Source organism: Tachypleus tridentatus, chromosome 7 (assembly GCF_004210375.1).
Source record: "Tachypleus tridentatus isolate NWPU-2018 chromosome 7, ASM421037v1, whole genome shotgun sequence".
In the NCBI taxonomy this organism is placed as follows: Eukaryota; Metazoa; Arthropoda; class Merostomata; order Xiphosura; family Limulidae; genus Tachypleus; species Tachypleus tridentatus.
This window is the reverse complement of record NC_134831.1, coordinates 43,934,916-43,959,121: the sequence shown is the minus strand read 5'-3', so window position 1 is coordinate 43,959,121 and position 24,206 is coordinate 43,934,916. Positions and strand designations below refer to the sequence as shown.

Below are 24,206 nucleotides of genomic sequence, written 5' to 3'. Positions count from 1 at the left end.
AGATTATGAGACATCACAGACTTCACAATGGACTTCAAGTCAGGGTGTACTAAAACTAAGACATCTTCAGCCAAAAATGTGGAGTCTGAAACTTGAGAAACTGCTAGTAGAGGTGCAACAGTTGTGTGAATGAACTATTGTGAAGGTGGTAGCAATAGTAATATGAAATTCAGTATTCAGAATTCAACTGAAAGTGAAAACAAATGAACAATCTACAGCAACTCAACTGTAACTGTAGAAAAATAATTAAAAGTTGAAGAATATTGAAAAATCTAAAACCGAATTCAACCACAAGCAAAATTTGAACAAGTCTGTATGCTACAATGCCAAATTGAGAAGTTAGGATTAGATTCTACATATCAAAGAAGCCAGCTGTGTTAAGATGATGTGTCATACTCCTGTAGGTGGAAGGTTGTCACATGCTTATTTGCATACTACAGCATAGCTGTTTTACATTAAACATGTAGAAGTATCAAGGCTTATGGCATACAAAAGATTTGTTCACACAGAGACAAGTAGTGAATGAGAAAAACTATTATGTGAGCAGAGACATCATATAAGAAATGAGTGTTATTGAATATGTTATATATTATGTCTGGATGAAGCAATTAAAAGATCTACCAATTAATTCTATCACTATGGGTTTTCCTATGTTCAGGGGTGAAAGAGCATGTTATCACATTTGTGGGCTTACATTCAAAATTTTATAGAGCTACCATTTTATAAATGCATGCTATTAAGTTTAGTATAAAACTGTAAATTATAATTCAAATTTTATTATTATACATCAGTTAATTTCTTGATTTAAAAATATTAAACAAAACAATGTAAGTCATAGGATACAAAATGTTTCAACTGTGGTGAGTTAGATCACGTTGCTAAGATATATTTTAAAAAAGAGCAAATAGACAGAATGTTCTAATTGTGGATTAAAAAGCTACATAGTTAGTAACTGCAGACATCTGCTGAAAGCAGAAAATAAACCTCAAAGGTTGAAACTTTCACGAGAAGATGCATAAGAAATATCAGTAAATCAGTGTATTCTGATATAACAAAAAAAATCCCAGAATAATGTATTAAAAAAAAAGAAGACAGTTATCATCTCAAAGCCTTTTTGTTTTGTTTTTTATAAAACAACCATGCACAAACACCAGAAACATGATTATTCAATTTTCAAAATAAGTTGAATTTTTCAATTCTGGTTACCAGACAAAGTTGATAAAGTTATAGGGAACTGGTTATTTGAAACAAAGATTTTCTTTTTGCAAGTTAATAACACGAGAAAAATATTCAGTTGCATGAAGAATTAAAAACTAACTCTAAAATTTCAACATTGAAGAGCTTTCTTAAATAAACTAAATGCTTACCCCATCTTGGTGGGGATTAAATAAACATCTGAATAACACACATGAAACATTAGAACATTAACAATACAAAACACAATTGATAATTAAAAGCCAATAATCAGTTTTAATAACACTTTTATAACACTATGTAGTTATGTAATCAAAAAACACCTCAGATGTGAAAAAAGGTGGCAAAAAAATTAAACATGCAATTTAAAGGAATAAAATTTAAACAAGCTGATAAAGTAGCAGCTACACTTATAACATTGATAATAACTTTTTAGTAAATATTTGTTCATTAGTTTACCAGGGTGCATTTTTTGTTCAATTTTGGGCATGATGATGGGTAAAACAAAATACATGGCATGGAAAAGTAAAAAACTATAAAAGGTTATAAACTTATGGAATAAAACTAAATTTAAGCATGAATTGAAATAAATTAATTATATTATAATTTCAAATATTCATTTAAACATTTTACACTTAGATATTGTAATAGATTTACTGTTGTACATTCATTTTAGTGCCTATGTTTGTTTCAGTATAATTTTCTTTTTTGCATGTGATGTACTTTGTTGACTGTGCATTGTAAAAGTCCTGCCCTTTCTTGAAAGTTGTAGAAGATTCTCGAGAGTAAGAACAATTCTTGTTTTATGAAAATGATAGTATACTGGAATGTGGTTAAAATTGAGAAACTTGCATGATTGCTATACAAAACCAACATACCAAAAGAAGAATATTATGGAACAGCTTCAGTCAATATGCTATAGACCTCGGAAGCTATAAATGTGAGTAATACCTATTAGTAGGAAAACTATAGAACTTGACCAGGAATGTTTATACAGGTTGAACATTAAAAACCATTTAAATTCAGTGAATTAACTTTGAATGTTAGTAATTTTGCAAGAACATCAAATATTGTTACCAGTTAAATTTTTAAAGCTTACTGAACTGTCATAAAAAGTATACAAGTGTATCGACAAGGAATTAATTTGCTCTCCAGGAACATCAATAAGAGAATTAGTTCCAGAGCAGGTATAAGACACATTACTGTTTGTAATAACTATCAGTAATAACCATTATTATAAATTGTATTTCTGTTGTATATTAAAGTATACGTGTCAAAGAAAATGGTGTGTATCAATCTTAAGATGTTCGCAAATATCGTAAATTTGAATCATATTGACATTCAATTAAATTCTAAATTCAAATTTCCGGTTATTTGAAATAGTAATACATTGACATAAGTAACATAATAAACTGGAGACTCATCTGAAATAAAATGCAATACATAACAGTACATACATACATGTATAGAATACAATAGTCAATAAGCATCATGACTAAATAACTTAAAGTCATGTACTAAATGTTTTTCTACATGCTACAGACAATGAATTTATTTTTGTTTTCCTTGTTGCTTCTATGCTATCTAGCAACATACAAGTAATTATGACTAGGGAATTAGATGATCTGATCAAAATAATTGATTGTTTATGTTCTGTTATAACTGAACTTGTAACATAAATTCTTTCAACATGGACTTGGTCAATATGACTGACCACATAACCTTTATGTACTCGTTTAAGCTCTTTACAGATTTAATACTTCTAAATTTCAACATAGTAGGTGTATTTTCACAAAATTTGGCAGTCTTTCAGTTAACATTACAATCACATACAAAAATTAAATCTCCAGTGAAGTAGTTTTGATAAACTATAATAAATATTTGTTCATTTAATATGCTAAGTATTTGTTTTAAACAGACAGTGTGCAAAATAATTTTCACATTAAGATTAAAAATACTTTTCCTCATCTAAAAAATCTCAAATTTTCTTTGTGTAATTCCTAAAACCTCCTAAATACATTTTTTTTTGTTCAGTAAAACTTTATATTTTACCTGTTGCTTATTCTATATATGTAAGAACAGCTCGTTTGGGTTGAGAAAATATTTTACATAGAAGAGCGAACAACGTTTCAACCTTCTTCAGTCATCGTCAGGCTCACAAAGAAGAAGGTCGAAACGTTGTTCGCTCTTCTATGTAAAATATTTTCTCAACCCAAACGAGCCGTTCTTGCATATATATTTCTCTACAAGTGGATTTTCTCGACATCACTGTTGCTTATTCTACCCATCTCAAAATGAGACTGACCTCATAACCACCAAAACTGAAAATAATAATACTGAAATAAATCTTAATTACCCTTTTTTTCTTTCTAGAATGAACTGCAACATGAAACTTAATTTGTTTATCCTAAGTGGCTTTAAGCTCCTAACAGTATATATTTATAATTAAATTTTATTGTTTTATTGCCCTTTGGAACTGTGTCTATCCATGCCATTATAAGAATCACTTGTGGCACATGCATCTCATGTTACACAATCAAATTACATTACCCATGAGCTGCTTGTGTGCAAGCCTGTGACATTTTCTATGTTATTATTATTTATTTTAACTAATATAATCTTAACTAACCTGAAAAGATGTCTATTTTTATATTTTTGTCAATTTTAAAATGATAAATAAAGAATAAACATGAAACACAAGAAATAAATTATTCAAACAATCTTTTATCTTGTTGTCAGTTTTCAAGTACATGTAAGCCTACTGTTTTATACTAATGGCAGTAATGCACTAAAACATTTTTGTTTAATTAAATAATATACCAAACAACACTGTCTACGTTTTGCTCATTATTAGTCTATTTACCCATACTGGAGAAAATACTGGCTTTCTGGAAACAAAGTTTGTGTACTGAGTAAAATTGGACATATTCTGTTCAGAACACATTATAAATCAGTCGACAGATGAAATCCTTGACCTTCTACTGGTTATAGGTAATATATAATTAAATATAAAAGACAACAATTAACAAATCCTGAAAGAGAGGATGTGACATGAGTGCATCAGAAAAGTTTGATTTTCTGTAACTAAACAAAATTTAAGGCTATGAAAGTTATGGTTTTTCTAAGCAGTGATAATTACATTGCAAGTAATTTACGTTAAATTTCCAACTTTTTGAGGGATAGTAGATAAAATACAGATGGTGTTAAAAGAAAATGTTTCATGTACCTCACACTACAGGAAATTCAGGATTTTTAAAAATAGCCTTGTAGAAATAAGAAGTTTAATTTTTTAAAACATGAATTATTAGATAAGAGTTCATGCTACACTAACTGGTATAACATAAAGAGTAGTTTAATAACATTCTGAATTTAAGACAAACTTTGTGTCACATGCAGTAAAGAATACCTGAAGCAAGAGGGTTAATAGAAACATACAGGAAGGATAATCACTTGCATTTATAAAGGCAACTGATATTAATAAAAATGTGTCATTTGTATTTATGTTATTCAATATTAAAAGTATATGCATTGTTTTGTTTACCAATCCCCGAATGATTTTTTTGTATTCTTTATGTAAATTTCCTCAGGTTGGTGATTTGTAAGCTCAACCCATGATTGTTTAAATATCCTGAAAACAATAAAATTTATTTGTAAGCTATATAGAGTGTCAGCTATATAGAATGATTATAACGGTACCCTGTTACAATTGTCTTTGAATTGATGACAAGTTGTGTGCAAGGTAATCTCCATGCTATTTATTTACCCTCTTCTGCCACAAATCATCACTAAATCAGTAACGTAGGGTGACTTGAATAACTGATAGTTCTGACATCAAATACATAAATACCATGTTGAATGGCATTATCTAAGTAATTTTTTTTCGGGAAGTTAACATTCATGGCAATGTAGTTCAGTTCTTTAACTCACTGCTGAAACGAGAACCAACAAATGTGTCAACAATGTTGATCTCATCAAACAATGAATTACTCATTTATAAAAACTGAATATATCAAATGTGATTAGAAATCATGGTTTTGAAAAAAAACTTTTAGTATTAACCTCTAAGACTTATTTAAAACCACCTTCTACACTGGCTGTATAATACAGTGTTCATACACTACATCTTATTCGATATTTGCCAGAAACAAAAAAAGGGGGAGTGTCTCACATAAATTTGACTTCTCAAACTCACTAGTTCTTATCAGATCTCACTCTGAGGAATACTGACAAGAAGGGGTGGCAAGGGTCAAAGTTAAGGCACTGAAGTATTAGATACAGTGACTCTAACAGTGACAGACCCACTCTACAATGGCTCTGGTGGTAAATCTAAAGGCTTATAATGCTAAAACCTGAGTTTCAATACCAGTGGTAGGATCAAAATATATACTCAATACAAACCGAACTGCAGTAAAATCATACATTGTTATACATTTTGTTGACACTGTTGCATGTCTGTATTGTGAATTCTAGTGAACCAGAATATAGCCATCACATCTTTACGTTTTATCATATGTGATATATCAAACTGGATACAAACACAACTTGCTTTCATTATACAGTTAGGATTGGAGAATTAAATATAATTTAATTGCCCAGCTGGAATGGAACTAACAAACTTATAGGATGGTACAAATTGAGGTTACAAGCCTAAACACAGTCACAAACTCTCACACAATCATTTGAAGGGACTTCATAGGGACAGTTTCCAAGGTCATTGCGGTTCTCCGAACGCGGGAAATTCAAGGTCAGCCAAAGATGTGGCCAGTAGGTGTAGCATATTTAAGTTTAATTTACTGTGCTTTAGAGTAAAGAAACATAATATTATATAGATCAGATTTCACCCAAACGAACCTCTATACAAGGTCTACGGTATAGCGATCTGGCATTTACTTTCTGTTCCTCTTTAGAACCAATAATAAAAACTATCCACACAGAGTTACGAGCTTTTATGTCACAAGTGACAAAAAAAAAAAAAAAACAAATGGGGAAACTATAATTATAGGTCGTGAAGAGTCAGTGCACCACAAACAGTGTATTTGTTGGGCTTGAGACCTTGAAGTGGTGTGTGTAATCCTGATGTGCATATGCAATAAAACATTTTCTAACCCCATCTGAACTGTATACATAATTCCTACCTTCACGGCAGAACTCAAAGCAAAGCTTTCGTTTTCTGCCAACTCACTTTTATTTATTATACGATAATACTATCCGACTCGTGTAATTCTGCGCAAATCATACAAATGGACATAATAAATCTCTAAACTGCCACATCGACTAAGGCGTATCAAACCCTTAAACCTTTATTTAAAATTTGTTGGCGAAATATTCTCTTAAGGTGTAGCGTATATACTTCGATAATTTTATGCTGCAACTTAAAAACGCTAAAACTTTGACAAGTTTAAGCTGTACACTTTAAGAAATTATCTCGCGGATAGACCAAATGGTCCGACAGGAATAACGATTACTTAAAGTACATTTGAAATAACTGACTATTTTACTGACCATACGATGCACTTCAAAAATGTCTTAAATGTTTTTAAGGACGTGATTGCATATGAAGACAAAAGCGATTTAAACCTCTTCTTTATAATTATGTTATAATCCAGTGAATTGTCATCAAAAAAATAGTTTCATATTTAAACAACTTTATGCTACTTTTAAATCATTAAACACAACCTTAACACTCTTAACATGTATTTATCTTATATTAGTCTGGAGCATACTTTATTAGAAATGGTAATTATTGTTGCACTTCATCACTAGGAGTGTTGGCGGTTTTCTTCGGAACAACAGTTTAAAGTAGGACCGCACACATCTAAAGCGATGTTATGCACGGAGACCTTTTTCATTCTTTTTCTATTAACTTGGCACGGAGCCAAAGGATGACGTCAATACTATCATATGACTGACCTGTTCCACAACAACTTTCGTGACAAAGCACTTACTGTTTAGTAAAGATTGGATAGGATTGGCTTTCAACTGTGAACTTTCGGATCACGATTTACACTAATCAGCACAAACATCAGAATTAACTGCTTTGAACATGCAAAGTTCTACAGTAAATCAAGTCAACGGAACGTGCCATTGAAGTTGTAACTTGTGTCTGGTAAAACGTATGAGCTTACCAATAACATAATTAGAGCACTTTAACATCAAATACAGAATAATGAAAGAAGAACCTGATTGTCTTAGGAGAATAAAAATAATTTCTTACAACAATATTTAATTAAATACAAGCATTGGAAATAACCAAAATCTCCAGTGCTAGATTCGAGAGTTCGTAAGGTAGTAGTCAAGTTGTGTTTGATTATTGTCTCTTGCTAACATAAATTATTTGATAATGTTTCAATAGTAATCACACATTAAATGGAAACTATAATATTTTGATTTTAGTGATGTCTATTACCTAAATAAAAGTTGTGTGTGTGTATTTATTACACACGCTTGCACGTGCCAACAAAAACGGTATGCGTAGCAACTCCTTTCATGCAGACGGCTATAGTGAGTAGAGACAAGTTTAGCGACTGTATTACTTCAATACAAGGTACAGTCGTACATATGCTAGAGGATAAATCAGTACTGGGTGACATGGACCTAACTGCAACATGCAAAACTTTAGCATAAGAAATAAAGCAAACATATTTACCAATTCAAATGATGGCCGTTGGACATAAATGTTCATGGGAGGTGTACTGTAACCATAACATTTATTAAGTGATAAGAATACCTTCACAATTTATGCGATGTTCAACATCTAAGAGGTGAAATATCAAACCTGACCCTCGAAGGTCCCAATCAAGTCGCCGTGCAAATGTACTAAATGACCAGTATTGAAGTAAAATGATAATTAAATTAAAAATACCACCAACAATTTCAGAGTTGATAAAGGAGCACCGATGTTGCTCTACATATAATTCCCTCCCCAGTATTATGCTTTGTTACTTAATAAGGTTTTTAAACATGTCATTAATAACAACATTATAATTTGCAATTTTTTGTTACAGTTGAAAGTCCGTCTTTATTTAGTAAGTGTTATTGTCACTCTGTTATGTTCGTTGCTTACTTACTATTGTGCTTATTAAATATGTTTAATTAACAAAAACTATGTTAAAAATTCTAGAAGTGTTAACATATTTGAGGGAACCATTAAATAAATGTTTCTTTTTTGTAAGTCAGCTGCAGTTCTTTCTTTCAATTTGCTGCAATGGGGCAGTCTTTCAACGCAATCTTACTGCAGGTACAAGTACCACACATAGCATCAACTATGTCTAAATAAAACGTCTGTGTGTGATTTTCATACAAACACTACTGTTCTATCTACCATATTTTAAAACCTACATGCGAATGTTGTGTTTCATTTACATGGATCATCAGTAAAATTAAAAGGGTTTTCAATCAAACTGTAGTTAGAACTTATGGTAGCATTATCATCAATCAAACTGTAGTTAGAACTTATGGTAGCATTATCATCAATCAAACTGTAGTTAGAACTTATGGTAGCATTATCAGCAAATTAGTACTATCAAAGTTTCGAATCTTTGTGCAATAACGAGTCGGATTTTTGAAGGTGAAACCTACCATTCGTTAAAGCCTTAAAACTCTGACAATATTTGTATCTCTTAAAGGCCAAGCATTTTAGATTATATACTATTGTCCACTAAACGTCATGAGATTAATTACCAGTAGTCATAAAAGGGAATTTTGATAAAAATGTTAGCTTGGCAGAGAAAGAAAAAAGTTTTATTTTGTAGTTTCTTTGCCAACTTTACAAGTTCTAGAATCAGCATAAACGAAGAACTGGTTCAAGAATTATCTCAGAAACCCTAAAATTTTGTACATCGAGCATCTGTTCTTTAGTTAAATACTTGTGGATAGGAATCAAATCAGTTAAGTTTGTTTAAAAGAAATTCATTAACAGTTAGCAAATAAAGACCGATTGTGGTAATTCTTAACATGCTACGAGAGGATTTACGTTTGAGAAATATACTATATGTATAATTATTTTCACAAAAACTAAACTTTTGATAATTAATGCTCTCGTAATTACTAGATGAACACGTGCAGGTTTTGATTACTTAAATCTCGATACACAACTTATTGCTGCAATCACCATGACACGATTTGAGTTTATTGCTTCTCACCGAAAATAATCGCCAGGTGTAACCACAAAACTGATGATTTGCGATTTGCAACGGATGCTTCAACTATTACACCTATGGAAGGGATACACCCATTTCAATGCTTTCGATTTTCTACACGTATTCAGTTTTCTATTAGCTCTAATCGGTCAAGCGTAGATCCCTTCTTTAGGGCATTCGCCTTGCTGATACAGGAAATTCAGGGGTCAACAAATACTCCCATGAACATGATTCCCGATTTGTACCATAACATTGAACAAAGAATGTGTCAAAAGTCCTTATAAAAGCTCAAAGTACTTAAATTAAATAACTGTATTAAAGAAACAATATTTTTCAAATTTTACTTTACTCAATATTAGAAGCTTAGAAAAATGTTAACTACACAATATTATAAGCGTTTAAATCGGATGCAACTTGACTATCGCTTATATAAGGTTAAAATTGAACTTATCCTTATTATTTAATGTTCACTTACAAATAAACCTACCATAAAAATTCAGCTAAACGAGAAGGAGATATATTCATTACTATTTAGATTTAAACAGTTATTCAACCAGTCTAGATCACCAGATATTTTTAGTTTACCACATACGAGTGTAGTTTTAGTAGCGTAGCAAGGTGCAACCTGACTCCTAAGTTTTTATGCTTGAGAAGCAAATAAACCTAGTTCTAGCATTTAGGCTTCACTAAAAAGCAAAAGTTTTGAAACTTGAATAAAAAGCAAGCCAGTTCCCTATACAGTTTTTAAATAAGGAAACATACCCAATACCATAAACTTTAGGTTCGACTACAAATCAGAGCTGGATCGTAGTATTTATACTTCACAAGTGGCAAAATATGACCCTTGTCTTTGCTTTTTTTCTAAAATTATGTGCTTAATAAATTACATTAATATAAAACCGAATGATGGTAGGTTCTATAGTTGTAGGTACTGTCACGAAGTTGCAACTTGCATTATTATTATTGAAGGATTAATGTGAAAGTTTTGGACTTTATGGTATTAATTAATGCTTTCAGAAGTTACAAAAACTTTGAACTCAATAATTTTAAATAAAATACATTTTATTTTTTTAAAAATGCTTTTATTATTCTTTCTCAATTCTCACACCAGTGTAGTTTTTACTTTTTGATACACTTGATTTCATCGCAGATTGCACCCTTAATATCCCTTGAGTGACATCTAATCCACCTAGTTAACACCAAAATTTCCAGGAGTTAACACTTTTTACAAAGAAAATTCATCCCAGTATTCGTAATGGAACAACTCGTAAAACTATGCATTCACCCAACCAACGGGATAATGAATTCGTCTGTATAACACACACACTGTACCTACCAATCAGCAGCAAAACTAATTTTCTGGTTTGTTTTTATATAGACTTGTTATTTTAGATTTAAAAAGTAACAGTACCTTAGAAACTTTAATGGTATATACGGTCTGTAACAATGTTTTTACATCATTGCTGTCGTAAAAATGTCATGTTATATACGCTCTGTAAAAATGTTTTATATTAGTGTAAGCTTGTTAATGCTGTGTGTAATATCAGTACCTTAAAATCTTCATGATATATATATATGGTTTCTAATGCTTTTATATTACTGTAAGCTTGTTAACGCTGTATGTAATAACGTTACCGTAGAACTGTCATCCTACATCATCTAATGATGTATATGTATATTAGTGTAAGTTCAATGAACCTGTATATCATTTTATTTTGTGTGTTATGGCTTAATGAATCCTAACGAAGTATTTGATTATGAATTTAGATAATGGATTTTTTACGCTTTATTCTTAAGTAGCTTTCTATTAATTTATCAGAATTCTTAACAAGACCTCAGAAATTACTGATCAATTTCAAATAAATAATGGAACAATTATAAAAACTCTTGTTCTTTAGTTAAAAGGTACGAATTATAAACATAATAGAGGGGTGATGCCATGAAATTCAACCGACCAATAATAATTGTTCTCGTTTATTAATTTACTGCTACCATTCTATAGTATTCATACTAATCTATTTTCAGGCGGGCCTTCGTTTAAACAGGCACATTCAACGAACCGTTTCGGTAAAACTTCACTAATAAACTAACAGAACAATTTTTCAGCATTTATGAATACTTTTTATATACTAGATAAGTATATGATTCTACTATAAGTGCTTTCTCCCAAATAATTAATCTTAGCAATTACAACACAGTATAAGTACGAAAAGGCCCACCTGTTTCTGAGGGGGAGCTCGCAGAAATGGATGTGGACGTACTACATTCACTGACACTTCTACGCTTGTGGATATCTACAGGGCCCTCCAACTGGTCTAATCTTCGTCTCAAATACCTCTGTTCTCTTAATAAATGATCTTTCTGAGATTGTTGCTTCCTTTCTTTTTCTTCCAAATTCTAGGTATGGAAGATATAAATATAACACCAGCTGGCACAGAACGACACAATCTATATGTAAGTGCTTAAAACAAAAGTTTCACACCTCACGTATATACTCCAAATACATCTCGAAAGTATTGTGATTTTTTATGGGTTATTTAGCATGGTTCTCGTACCATTCCATAAAAATATGGCATAATTAGTGGAGCACACTTTTAGAACAAATATTCAGGTTGAAGAAACTATTTAGTTTTACAGCAAACAATTAATATACTTTATATCACTTTCAAGTGGTACAATTAAGTAATGTCATATATCCTGATTATCATAATAATACGCAGTGATCAATCATTCTTTCTTGGGCGTAATTACGTCATGATAGTCACTGCACAGTCTGTTATAGTGTGTTATAAAACAGAAACAATATTTAAAAAAAATGAGTTTAAAACCTGACAGTTTATTGATGCTCCTTTAGTTTATTTTAAGGCTTACACATTGCTATAAAATTGTACGCAAAATAACCTGCGACTTCTTCAAATATAAAAGACGAAGATTGTGCGTAATGTTAACTATCTGTAGGAAAACTAAACTGTATAATACACAGTTACCATTAATTTCCTTCACAGAGTGAATAGCAACAATACCCTGATTCCGTTACGTCAGAAATAAATATATAAAATGCCTAGGATATCACACTACTAGGGCCTTACCTTAATAAATAACTTGGCTTTGGTCAATAAACCTAACGTTGTATGACGACTCGACTCAGCTCCTAAAGGTACAATCTCCTTTAATCTCTCTAGACAGTTCCGCAGGTGAGCTCGTCTGTAATCAAGGGGACTATTTAGTAAGAACTCGCCTAAAGTTTAACCTAGGAACATAATAGTCGTTAGTCATTTATATTTAAATAGACTTCCAGTTGATTTTGAAGCACAAGGTAACTCAACATTCTGTAGCTAGTCTATAATTTTATTTTTCAAGCTTAAACTTCTCTTTCTCAAAACACGAGGGAATCCTCAATAGCCGCGGCTGTAATTAGTTCTCAAATCGATCAAGAAATGGAAGTATAAGCTAAAAGTTTATACTTGAAAAAAAAAAAGTCGGCATCATTCTATAAGCCACTTTGCTGTGGCAAGAAGTTCTAAACTTAAGTGTCAAGTCTGATGTCTATTGCACATCTAGATATATTTTAACTATTTCTTTTTTTTACCTGGCTTTGTAACTTTTCTGTTAATCATACTAAGAATGGTAGATGGATACAACCCGGTAAATATACAAATTATGTTTATGCTTCATTTACTTTCATAGCTGTAGTGAATTTTGGGTTCTTTGAAGTAGATATTATTTGCTAATTGTTTCTCTTGCGGCTTTAGAACACTTCGAACAGTTCTTATAAAAATTAGTTAAGTACTCGTACTGACATGACCTTCAGTTAATGATTATCACTTTGTGTCGGTTAATCTTGGCGAGCACGAGCAAGGCTAGGAGCAACACTTCAGAAACAACATTCTCAAACAATATATCATACTGAATTAGTATTTCAACTAGGTTATGTATTTTATACAATGCACTTTGTTATGACATTTGTATGTTGTTTTCCAAAGGGCTGGCTGGATGCAACAGCCAAATTATCATAATGATTAAAGCAAAATTCTACTATATTCTGTGAAACTTTACTCTTAGCACTGAACTACTCCACATATTTGTTAAACACTTGATTTGCTTAAGAATTAGATCTTACAGAGATTTCACAATGGTATGTTTGAAATATATAATTTTAAACACAACCAAACTAATCTAACTTTACAACAATCGCATTGCAAATCTCACGAGTATTAATAAATATATTAGAAATATTTTTTCCCTAAAATCTGTCTACATTGACACGTTTTACTTAGATATATCATAATTGAGTAAAACATGTCTGTTGTTTTACATATTTAGAAGTTATCGAAGTATACCTTGTACGCCATGTGCGGGTAGGCTCAAGGACGTATGCACAAGATGTTTGTAGTTTTTTTATTTCTCATTTTTCTGGCCACAATTTTGTCCTTTTGATTTTCATAGTTTTCGAAATACACGTTTCATCTACTTGTCAATTCAAATTTAAAATTCCCTTCCTCTCTATAGCTGTATAATTACTACAAGTAATAGTATGCAACTGAGCAGAACTTATGATGTGAAGATCCAGCATTTATGCTGCACGCAGTTGGAAAGAAACCATAAATGATTCAACTACGAGTTTTGAAACACCCACAGTAACAAACTTCCACAGCTTTACTAACGTTAGCTACTGACCATCCTCCATCCTTACACTGATTTAAAAAATGTCTCGCTACCACTGTCAAATGTTTAAAAGGTGAATTTCTCTACTACATATTGCAATATACGATGCGACTGTTGAGAGACACAAGTTCGCTTTTTCCACATAACTACGCAAACGTAATAAATCAAGAGACTAGTGAAGCTGACAGTAATCTGTTACCGCACAGCCAAGACACATTTTTAAGTATGTAACAAAGGTTCGAATTTCGCAAGTTATCAATTGAAGTCCACTAAACGGAGAATGCGGAGTATAATTGTTAATCACTTGTTTCTAAAATAAACAATGCAGAGTAACATTAGATCTACTGTAAGCGAAAACACTCTTTACTGCGATACGGAAATCAAATCAGCAATTTTTACAAACTTCTACATAAATGCATACAGTATTTGATGTATATAACGTTGGAAGTTGGTGTCCAAAACATTGAGCTCTGTATTGTAATCGAAATATTGGTCTATATAAAGAGCAAGTCAAAAGATCTTTAACTAAAATTGTATTTTTTATCTCATTATTATTATTATACTCTCGAAAAGCTATAATTAAATGGAGCGCAAAGCTACAAAATGACCATTTGTGATGTGCCCATAATGTGTATCAAACTTAAATTTTTTGCGTTATAAGCCCTCGAGCTTACCGTTAAGCCACAGGCAATTTTTCATTGTGGCAAGTTTTAATTTTCATTTCACTGACTATGTTTAAAAACAATGTAAGTGCTCTTCTGAAAAAACAAAACAAAAAACACCTGGCCATTTACTACCATGCTGTGTGAGCTCGAGTCACTATTTCTTAGCTCCTAAAAAAAGCAGTACTAAAATACGGTGTCAAACTTTAAGGTATAACAGTTTTTAGAAACATTCTTGTTTGTTTTCATGCATTTCGTGCCAAGCTACACATGGGCTAACAGCACTACCCATCTCTTAATTTGTATGTTTATGTTTGTCTGCTTTTGAATTTCGCGCAAAGCTACACAAGGGCTATTTATGTTAGCTGTCTCTAATTTAGTAGTGTAGGGCTAGAGGGAAGACAGCTAGTCATCATCACCCATCGCCAACTCTTGGGCTACTCTTTTACCGATGAATAGTGGGATTGAACGTAACATTATAACGCTACTACCGTTGAAAGAGCGGGCATGTTTGGTATGACGGGGATGCGAACTCGCGACCCTCAGATTACGAGTCGATTGCCTTAACCACCTGGCCACGCCGGGCCCAGTGTTTGTTTCCCTCTGAGATCGAATTATAAATTTTAATGTTATGAATCCCAAAGTTTTCCAATACGCCACTATGAACAAATGAGATGAAAATAAATATTTTTCATAAAGAAAAGAGGTTACTTTGGAAAGTGTATCTGAACACGTTAACGATAATGTTATGGCAGCACAAGATACAGATAATATAATTTAAAACAGAAATCGTAACAAGTGGATAACCAGCGTGAGTATGATATGTTTCAGACAAAAACTTTGTATCAGATATAATAAATAAAGCGATAAGTGCCTTAACCACCTGGCTACGCCAAGCTTAAATTTTGATGTGATAAGCTAGTTTGTAAAGCAGCTAGTTAACAACCCTCCAGCAATTAGGTTACTCTTATCAGACTGAATAACGGAATTTGACAGTTACTTTGACTAAGCATTAACAAGACCAAAGTATGGGGCGCGATTGTTCTAATTCCTTTGTGCGGTAACGAGAAACGAACCATGGAACATTAGTTTCACAGTCCAGCAGGGTAATCACTCGGTCCTCTTGAATTTAACTTTAATTTTTTTTAAAGTGTTCATTAAAATTTACCTGCAGATTTTGTTTTCTCAAAAGAAGGTGAATATTTTCCACAGAACAATGGTACGACCCAGCTTAATTGACAAAAAATAAACAAATCTGAATAATTTTTTAACAAAGATTACAGATTTATATTATATATATTTTCTACTGATTAAAATGACCTCTAAAACATATTATTCCACGTTTTCATAACGACATTTTCATGTGTTCGTCCCTGTATGTAGAACTCCTGGTGAACCTTACTAGTAGAATGACCGAGGCAATAAAATTGTTTCTAGTAAAATACAAAGCTACACATAGAACAGTTTTTGTTCTGTTCACCACGGGTATCGAAACACGCTTTCTAGCGATATAAGCCAATGATATTATCTGAGAAGTATCTGAAGTTATTGTTTATTCACTTATACAAAAAAAAATCATAATAATAAAAATAAATGAACATACCCAAGTTTGTAAAGTTAATTTGTTTCTTTAGAAATCTATATATGTGTGCATATTAACAACAATCAGAGCAGACAAAGTATAAATCTAATTAAATGTCTACAATGTGAATATTCAAGTTTCTTCAATCACGTTGTCGTGATTAGATCTGCTTCAAAACTTTATGGAAATCAGTTATTATTTCATGACGGGGGGAAAGAGTAATACTAAGTTCAGATTTGTTAAAGTAAGCTATAAGTGACAATTATAACAGTTTGTCTGCTTTCTGAAAACAAAGTTGAAACACGACAGATTAGAAAGAACAGTGAAGTTTACATAAAAATCTAATAACCAAAAATCTCTAGTATCCGTCGTGAACCGAGAAGTTCTGTATAACATAAAAAATAATTACCAGATTGTCAGAACAGAGACCTAGGTCTGTCCGACTATAAAATGTGTGTTCATAATCAATAACACTATGTAACAAATTTTGTTCCTTGATAGTATGTTTTATTTCTTACTTGTAAAAGAACAAAAAATGGTCATTACTCCCTTCAAACTTTGCTTCTGTGACCTGGATAATGAAATTTAGAAATTAACCTATTTTCTATGTAAAAAACGGCAAATTCGCACATTTTCATTCACATAAGATCTGAATAAAACAATATATGAACCAAGATTTACATGTATTTATAATAAAGTTATATAAAAATGTTTAGAAGTGAGTAGTTTTTCGAAATTTGCGACTGTAATGTAAATCACTTTCACGTATCAGCCCCCAAATATAGTCTCCCCATCATGTTTTCGTTATGCGCTCCCAGGTCACAAAAGTAAAGTTTGAAGAGAAAAATAGGTCTTTTCCATTTCCTTTAGGCATAAGCAATTTGGAAATAACATTTTCTGCCCAGGAACAAGAAAAAGTAAAAATTTTATTACATAGTGTAATAAGTGCATATGCACAGCAACTTTTTAGAAGGAAAATCATTTGCATAGATCCCCACTCAGTTAGCGACAGACTGCCCAAGTAAGTGCAAAATTACCACATTTCTAAGATATAGAACCTTGTAGCCCAATCTGTTTGCTAGGCGATAGCAAACATCTTTGACCAACTTCCAGGATATCACTGCACAGCAAGGAGAAAATATTAAGAAGGGTGTTACGCAACTGACCATTAATCTAGCGCATAATGAAACAGGGACCAATAACATGGCAACAAACTTAAATGTTTGACTGGAAGACAATACCATCAAATGAAAAATACAAAATATAATTCTCAACTTGACCGTTTCATAGAACTGTTGGATGACTTCACCTAACACTGATAGTCATTCCAAGCATTTCGTTGCTTCAAAGCTTTCTTAAGACGATTGGCAAACTTCTTTTTCATTGAGGTCTAATGCATATTTTATCAGTACAGATTACGAGACCAAAGTAAATTCAAAAACACCCCCTCAAAAATAAAACGAAAACCAACAAACGAAACATTTTCGTACCCAAAATTATTAAATTTTATTAGCATAGACACACGTTTTGAGCTCCACACAACATACAATACTTTGTTACATTCAAATATCCTACTTCTCTATAAAGCCCCTTTTGGCCATGGATGTTGCATCAGACAGCCGTGTAAGACTTATTTTATATAAAAAAATAACAGAATTAGGTATTTCTATCTCATAAGTTTAAGAAACACAGGGCGATGTCTCGAGCTACTGATGTACATCTTCTTCAAGACACGATGTTGAACTCGTCCAAAAACAATAATTTACAGAAGTGTCCAGGTAAGTGCAATCTTCCCTAACTTTATTTTAAATAAGAAATAGTTCTTGAATACATTATGTTCTAAAAATTTGTTTCACAATAAATGTATAAAATATATACAGTATTCTTAATGATTATCTAGTAAGGATCAAAAGAAAGTTACTTGTTATTAAAGGTGATATAGTTGGTTATGCATACACGTATCATAAAAAACACGTTCTGACGACTAGCAGTTTGATGCACATTATCTAATCAAATTTAATTTTTATCAGTCAGTCAAAGTATACGACACTAAGTTAGTGTTCTACATTTCAGATGAACTCAACCAATTAAACATGACGCATTTGAAATGAAAATCGCAATATTACTTTTTAACAAATATTCGAACTGAAATACGGTCTTCGAATGTTTGAGTTTTTTAATAATATATTTTCAACAACTTTTCTCATATTGTAAACAAACTAGATGTCACTTCGATTTCTCGAACCTAAAGAATAAAAGCTTCTACAATTGCAACTTATGAGCTCACATATTCATGTCTGTATCTAACATCATAAATTTACACATCTTAACAAAAACCAATTAACGTATACATAATGTTCACGACTCGAAATGTTACGGTCACGATACTTTGCACAGTGATTGAAATAAGTGTTCTCCCAGAGTTCAATACGTGTACGACACGGTGAACCATGCACAGGAATCACGAGCGTAGGTAAGAGTTATAGTAAAAGGTTCATTATAAACACTGAATACGAGTACTTACTATCACGTCTACTTTAAATAACCATTAACTCTGATAAATCTCCCACTGTTAAAACTTATATGTAAACGCTACTCGAACTTAAAATTTGTAACAAATACTAATTTATACTACAAATATCCATTAAATCTTTTAGAATAAAATTGGTTCCCCAGCCTCATATCTAGCTTTGCCCATAAAGGGAATAAGTGGTCCAGTATGCTGAAAACAAATTTGTTGGTATTGTAGTGTACCAGCTTTCGTCTAGTAGCTACAAATAACTTTCAACAACGACGTAAATAACTTAGTAAATATTATTGAATGTTTCTATAACACATAAATGAAAATCTTGTTCCTTATTAAACTGAATGCTCATTTCAAAATTAACCCAAATACTCAACTTGAATCAATATTTATTACTTTTATTTAAAGTACTTTTATAATTAGATCAATCAAGATTGGCAAAGAAAAAGAGCTATCACTTCATTACGTACATTGGTTGTTATTTAAAATATATCAAAGAACTCAGATTTGAAGGTCGAGAGAATGTAAGGAAGATAATTTAATGCTTTCCTCTGCATTTGGTTAAATTATATGAATTTAAATGCGACTCGTATTTCTTGGTCCTTTTATATACATAATACATCTAAGTTACAGTAATATTCTTCAGCACACTTTAGTATGAGCTTTTGTGTTTTCTTATAGCAAAGTCACATCGGTGCTATCTGTTGAATCCACCGAGAGGAATCGATCACCTGATTTTAGCGTTGTAGATCCGCAGACTTATCGCTGTACTAGTCGGGGGCACTTTAATATGAATTTCGTTCACACACGCACGAAAATCACAACAGTAGGCAGTTTTCTCCATCAGCAAACTGTACTAATTCACATGCCAAATTGAGTTACCAGTTTCTGCTTTTCCATACAATACCTATACCTCACAAGAAAACGTCATATTGACAAATTACAAACTATTTGCCTAATTTTGTGTACAATTAAAGATTCAGCATGGAAAACATTAAAATACTGTAAAGATACAGACATATTCCGACACAAAGAATTAACAGAAACATAAATGAGAAATTCACATCACGTGTAGATATATATTATATACCAATTTATATGGGAAGTTTACTCAATACTTACAGATATCTTGCTAAGCATAAATACATTCCAATAACTAAAAACATCAACTAGATATTAAATGGATATCAAGGGATAATTAATTAATGAGCAGTATACTTAGAAAAATATTTTACTCGGTTATACGGTGAAAGAAATACATTCAATATCTAGTTGATGTTTTTAGTTGTTGGAATGTATTTTTGATGGTTGGCTAGATATTTAATGTATTTATTTCACCGTATAACCGAGTAAAACAATTATTTTTCTAAATATACTGCTCATTAATAAAGGGACGCTCACAAGCTTTCTATATTCTATTCTTCAGATAATGCACAACTACTGTTCTTAAAATAATGCCATTACTACAGCTTTACATATCAAATCACGACTTGTCACCCGCAAGGTATTATGCATGATAATATCTACTGCTGGAGTCCATGTCTAAAAACGCTTAACTGGCATATAGGCTTTGCAACCACATAAAAAAAAAAAATTAGCAAAGTGTATAACGACCATTTCGAAAACTAATGCAAGTCGTACGTGGATGTGCCAAGCTGATAATGAGTGGATCAACGAGCTGTTGGTTTAATATGGTTCACTCCATCATCAACACAAGCGAGTTCTTATAGCATCATGGATATTTTCAACTAAATTTAAGTTCCACGAATGTACCAGCCAGCCTCTTTACTTGATACCCTCATCTTTTAATACTTTAACAGTTAAGTACGACGAGATACGTTCTGACCAAATGTTCATGCATATAGCAAACTAATGGTTCTATCCCTGCATCATATGGCATTCATAATGTCATATAGTAGCAGAGTTAAGGTTAGTGTAACAAGTAACACTTCCAAGAGCGTGTCTTTCTTTCATGAAATAGTGTTGGATCTAGTCCTGCGCATTCTCCACATGCGTAAATGTTTCGAATCTAGCCACTACCAAGATCACCCAGTTATCTTTCAAACAATACTTGTGGTTTTGACGCTACTGAAGACGAGCTGTTTTGTGTCAACGAGTAACGTTCCCTCAAATATAGTTTGATCTGTACTTACGCTCTTAACGCTACTGAAGACGAGCTGTTTTGTGTCGATGAGTAATGTCCCTCAGATATAGTTTGATCTGTCCTTACAGTTTTGACGCTGTAGAAGATGGGCTGTTTTGTGTTAATGAATAATATCCTCTCTGATAATGTTTGAGCACTCCTTATGGTCTTGACACGATTAAAGATGGACTGTTTTGTGTCGATGAGTAATCAATACTTGCGAAATTTATTTCAGACAGTTTGTATACTGATCAATCGCCTACTTACTACTTTAAACTGCTGATTTAGTTGGGAAGCTGAGGCCCGTTGGATACTTATAGCCCAAACTGTCAAGTAATGGTTATTTTATGCAGTTCTAGAAAATGATCTGTCCTCTTGAGGCATTCACTCAACTGTACTAGTGATTTGCAAGCAAGTTCACATCCTGCTAACCACTCTAAGACTTTGAGCTATCCTACAATGAGTCGTTGCGTTTGAAGACCTTCTAGCGTACCTACTGTTTTGAGCCTCATGGAAACGTCCAATTGTCTTTGTTGGTATCCTGACATGTTTTAATATTAATGGGGATTTCTTTCATATATATATATATACACACATCGCTGTTGTCCAAAATGTTGAAAAAACACTTCATTTTATCTCTGTTAAATGCAACTGAAATATGCAAGTCATATCACATAACAGGTCACTTTGTATAAAAGTGAACTCGTTAATTAATAACAGTAGATGTGATTTGTCACTGATAGAATATAAATTATTCCAATTGTCACGTAATTATATTTGGCAGAGTAATTCCACTGTTCATAAAATTTTCTGCAATTACTGCAATTTGCAAATCATGTTCGTTTGTGCCGCATAATTATGCAGTATAATACTAAATATATATTAGGTGCACAGATAAGTTTCAAATAACCCTTTGTGGTTTTCGTTACTTTAATCAACTGAAAAGATCGAGTAATTTTTCGCCTTCCATTTGTCCTAAATAAGTTATCTGTATGACTAGTTATGGTGAACTACATAAACGAGTATGTAAACTGTAAAGAAAAAAAATGTTGTATTTGAACAACCACTAACTTACGATTATCATTTATGTTTGTGCTGGAATATACTTTAACACAAGATCAACTTTCTTATTTTAATAGAAAATTGAGAGACATTAATAAATGAGACTTTACGAATCTATTATATCTTTCACACTGATAACTTTTCACTTAGTTATGTACAACATCCCAGAAAACCCTCAGCCTTAATATAAACTTGTAAATACTTAGGTCTGGTACCATAGCTCAAGTTTTTTGGTTGTTTTTTTAAATTTTTTAATATATATATTTTGTGAGAATACTGAAATACTCAAGTAATCAACGTTGTACAATACACAATAAATATCCTTTAGTTAAGAATCGATCATCGGCCAATTGATTGATTGATTTAGTGTTTTATGGCACAATGCAGCTAGACTATCTGCGCCAAACGTCAGGTAAAAAGGTAAAAATAAATTAAATGCAGTAAAATACAGAAAAGGAAATGAAGGTAAAACAAAACATCATTGAAAAACAAAAAAAACATAAAACCAATGTTGACACCTAGTTTACAATGGTAAGAGAGAAAGCAGAGTAAAAGAAGTTGTAAAGTACTTACTCTAGCAAAATGGTAATGATCATAACCCACCAGGAAGACTAACAGATAAGTTCAAGAACCACCGTCAGTCACCTGAAGTTGGTCTTTCCAGTCCTGGTTCCGGGTTATGTGTCAAAGCAGCCATTATCAAAATGTAAAATAACGGAAGCTTTAAAAGACATATAGCAAAATCGTAATAATGAGTAGCCAAATGTCCAGTAAAAAGGTAAAGGTAAAGTAAATGTAGTAAAATTTGTAAAAGTAAATGAAGGTAAAAACAAAACAGCAATTAAAAACACAAAATTGCATAAAACCGTAGGTGACATCCAATCTAGAAAGTTGTAAAGGACTTCCTGTAGCAGAATGGTAATGATCATAACCTACTAGGAATACTAACAGGCAAGTACCAGAACCACTGTCAGTCACCTGAAGTTGGTCTTTCCAGTCCTGGTTCCAGGTTATGTGTCATTATGGCCAGTACCAAAGGGTAAAGTAATAAAAGTTTAAAAGACATGAAGCAAAATTAGAATAATAACTCGCCAGGATGACTAACGGGTAGTTCAAACGGATAGTTCAAACAGCAGCGTTAGTCACCTGAAGTTGGCCTTTCCAGTCCTGGTGTTGAGCTATTTAATGTTCTGGCCATTTTCCAATTTCAAATTCAACTAGAGAGATTGAAACTTTGAAAAGGGAACCACAATTACAAAGGTGTAATGAATAAATATCAAACACTTAAATGAGATTAAAAAGATTAATGGCCATTAAAAACTAAAATCTCTATCAAGGTGGACAGTGTCACCATCACCAATAACACTGTCCAATGTTACAGATAAACCCTGGGAAAAAACATGCTTAAAATAGTGCCGTCGTTGAGAATTGTAACGATGGCAAGAAAGTAAAATGTGGCTTACAGTGATTTGAGTGTTACACAAACTACACACTGGTGCATCAGTTCCAGATAAAAGAAAACAATGAGTTAAAAAACTGTTACCAATGCGTAGTCTAGTTAGAACTACTTCCTCCTTCCGAACCTTACGAAAGCTAGATGGTCAAAGCCCAACATAGGGTTTTATTTGAAAAAGCTTGTTGTTGCGTTGCTCACTCCAAGTGGACTGCCAGCTGGCACGGAGCTGAGCCTTGAATACAGGACCATAATCCATGTACGGAATAGGCACAGTCGTGATAGTGCAGGAGCAGATAGATTTAGCTGCCGTGTCTGCAAGTTCATTCCCGTGAATACCAACATGGCCTGGTATCCAAAAAAATTGGATAGAAGCAGCAGTTAATGAGAAATGGGCCAGTCGGTGTTGAATATCAGCCAACATGTAGCGATTCCAGGGCCAGTAAAGAACTGAGCAAGTCAGTACAAATAGTGCAGTTGGAGTACTGCTCAGCTTCAATATGATCCAGGGCAAGAGATATGGCATACAGTTCAGCAGTGAACACAGAAGCTGTAGAGGGAATTCTGCGTACAACCACCAAACCACAGCAAACCATGGCAGAGCCCACTGAATTACCTGATTTGGAACCATCTGTATAAATGGGAATGGAATGATTGTTTGAAAGATGTTCATTAAATAAAAGACGGTACTTCCAATCTGAAGTATCTGCCTTTTTTCTGATGACTGAAAGAAAGGTCACATTTGGGGGCTGTAATAAGCCATGGTGGGATGGGCTTACCAGT

General features: G+C 32.5%; 1 protein-coding gene across 2 annotated transcripts in view; it reads right to left on the bottom strand.

Moving 5' to 3' along the window:
* The window catches only part of LOC143255546 (max-interacting protein 1-like), a 68,631-nt gene that overhangs the window by 16,333 nt on the left and 28,092 nt on the right, over positions 1-24,206 (bottom strand). For both annotated transcript variants that reach the window (XM_076511375.1, XM_076511376.1), the window contains 2 exons: positions 12,422-12,536; positions 11,552-11,729 (listed from right to left, as the gene is read on the bottom strand). In XM_076511375.1, coding sequence (XP_076367490.1) covers positions 11,552-11,729; positions 12,422-12,536 — 293 coding nt within the window. The remainder of the gene's footprint in view (positions 1-11,551; positions 11,730-12,421; positions 12,537-24,206) is intronic.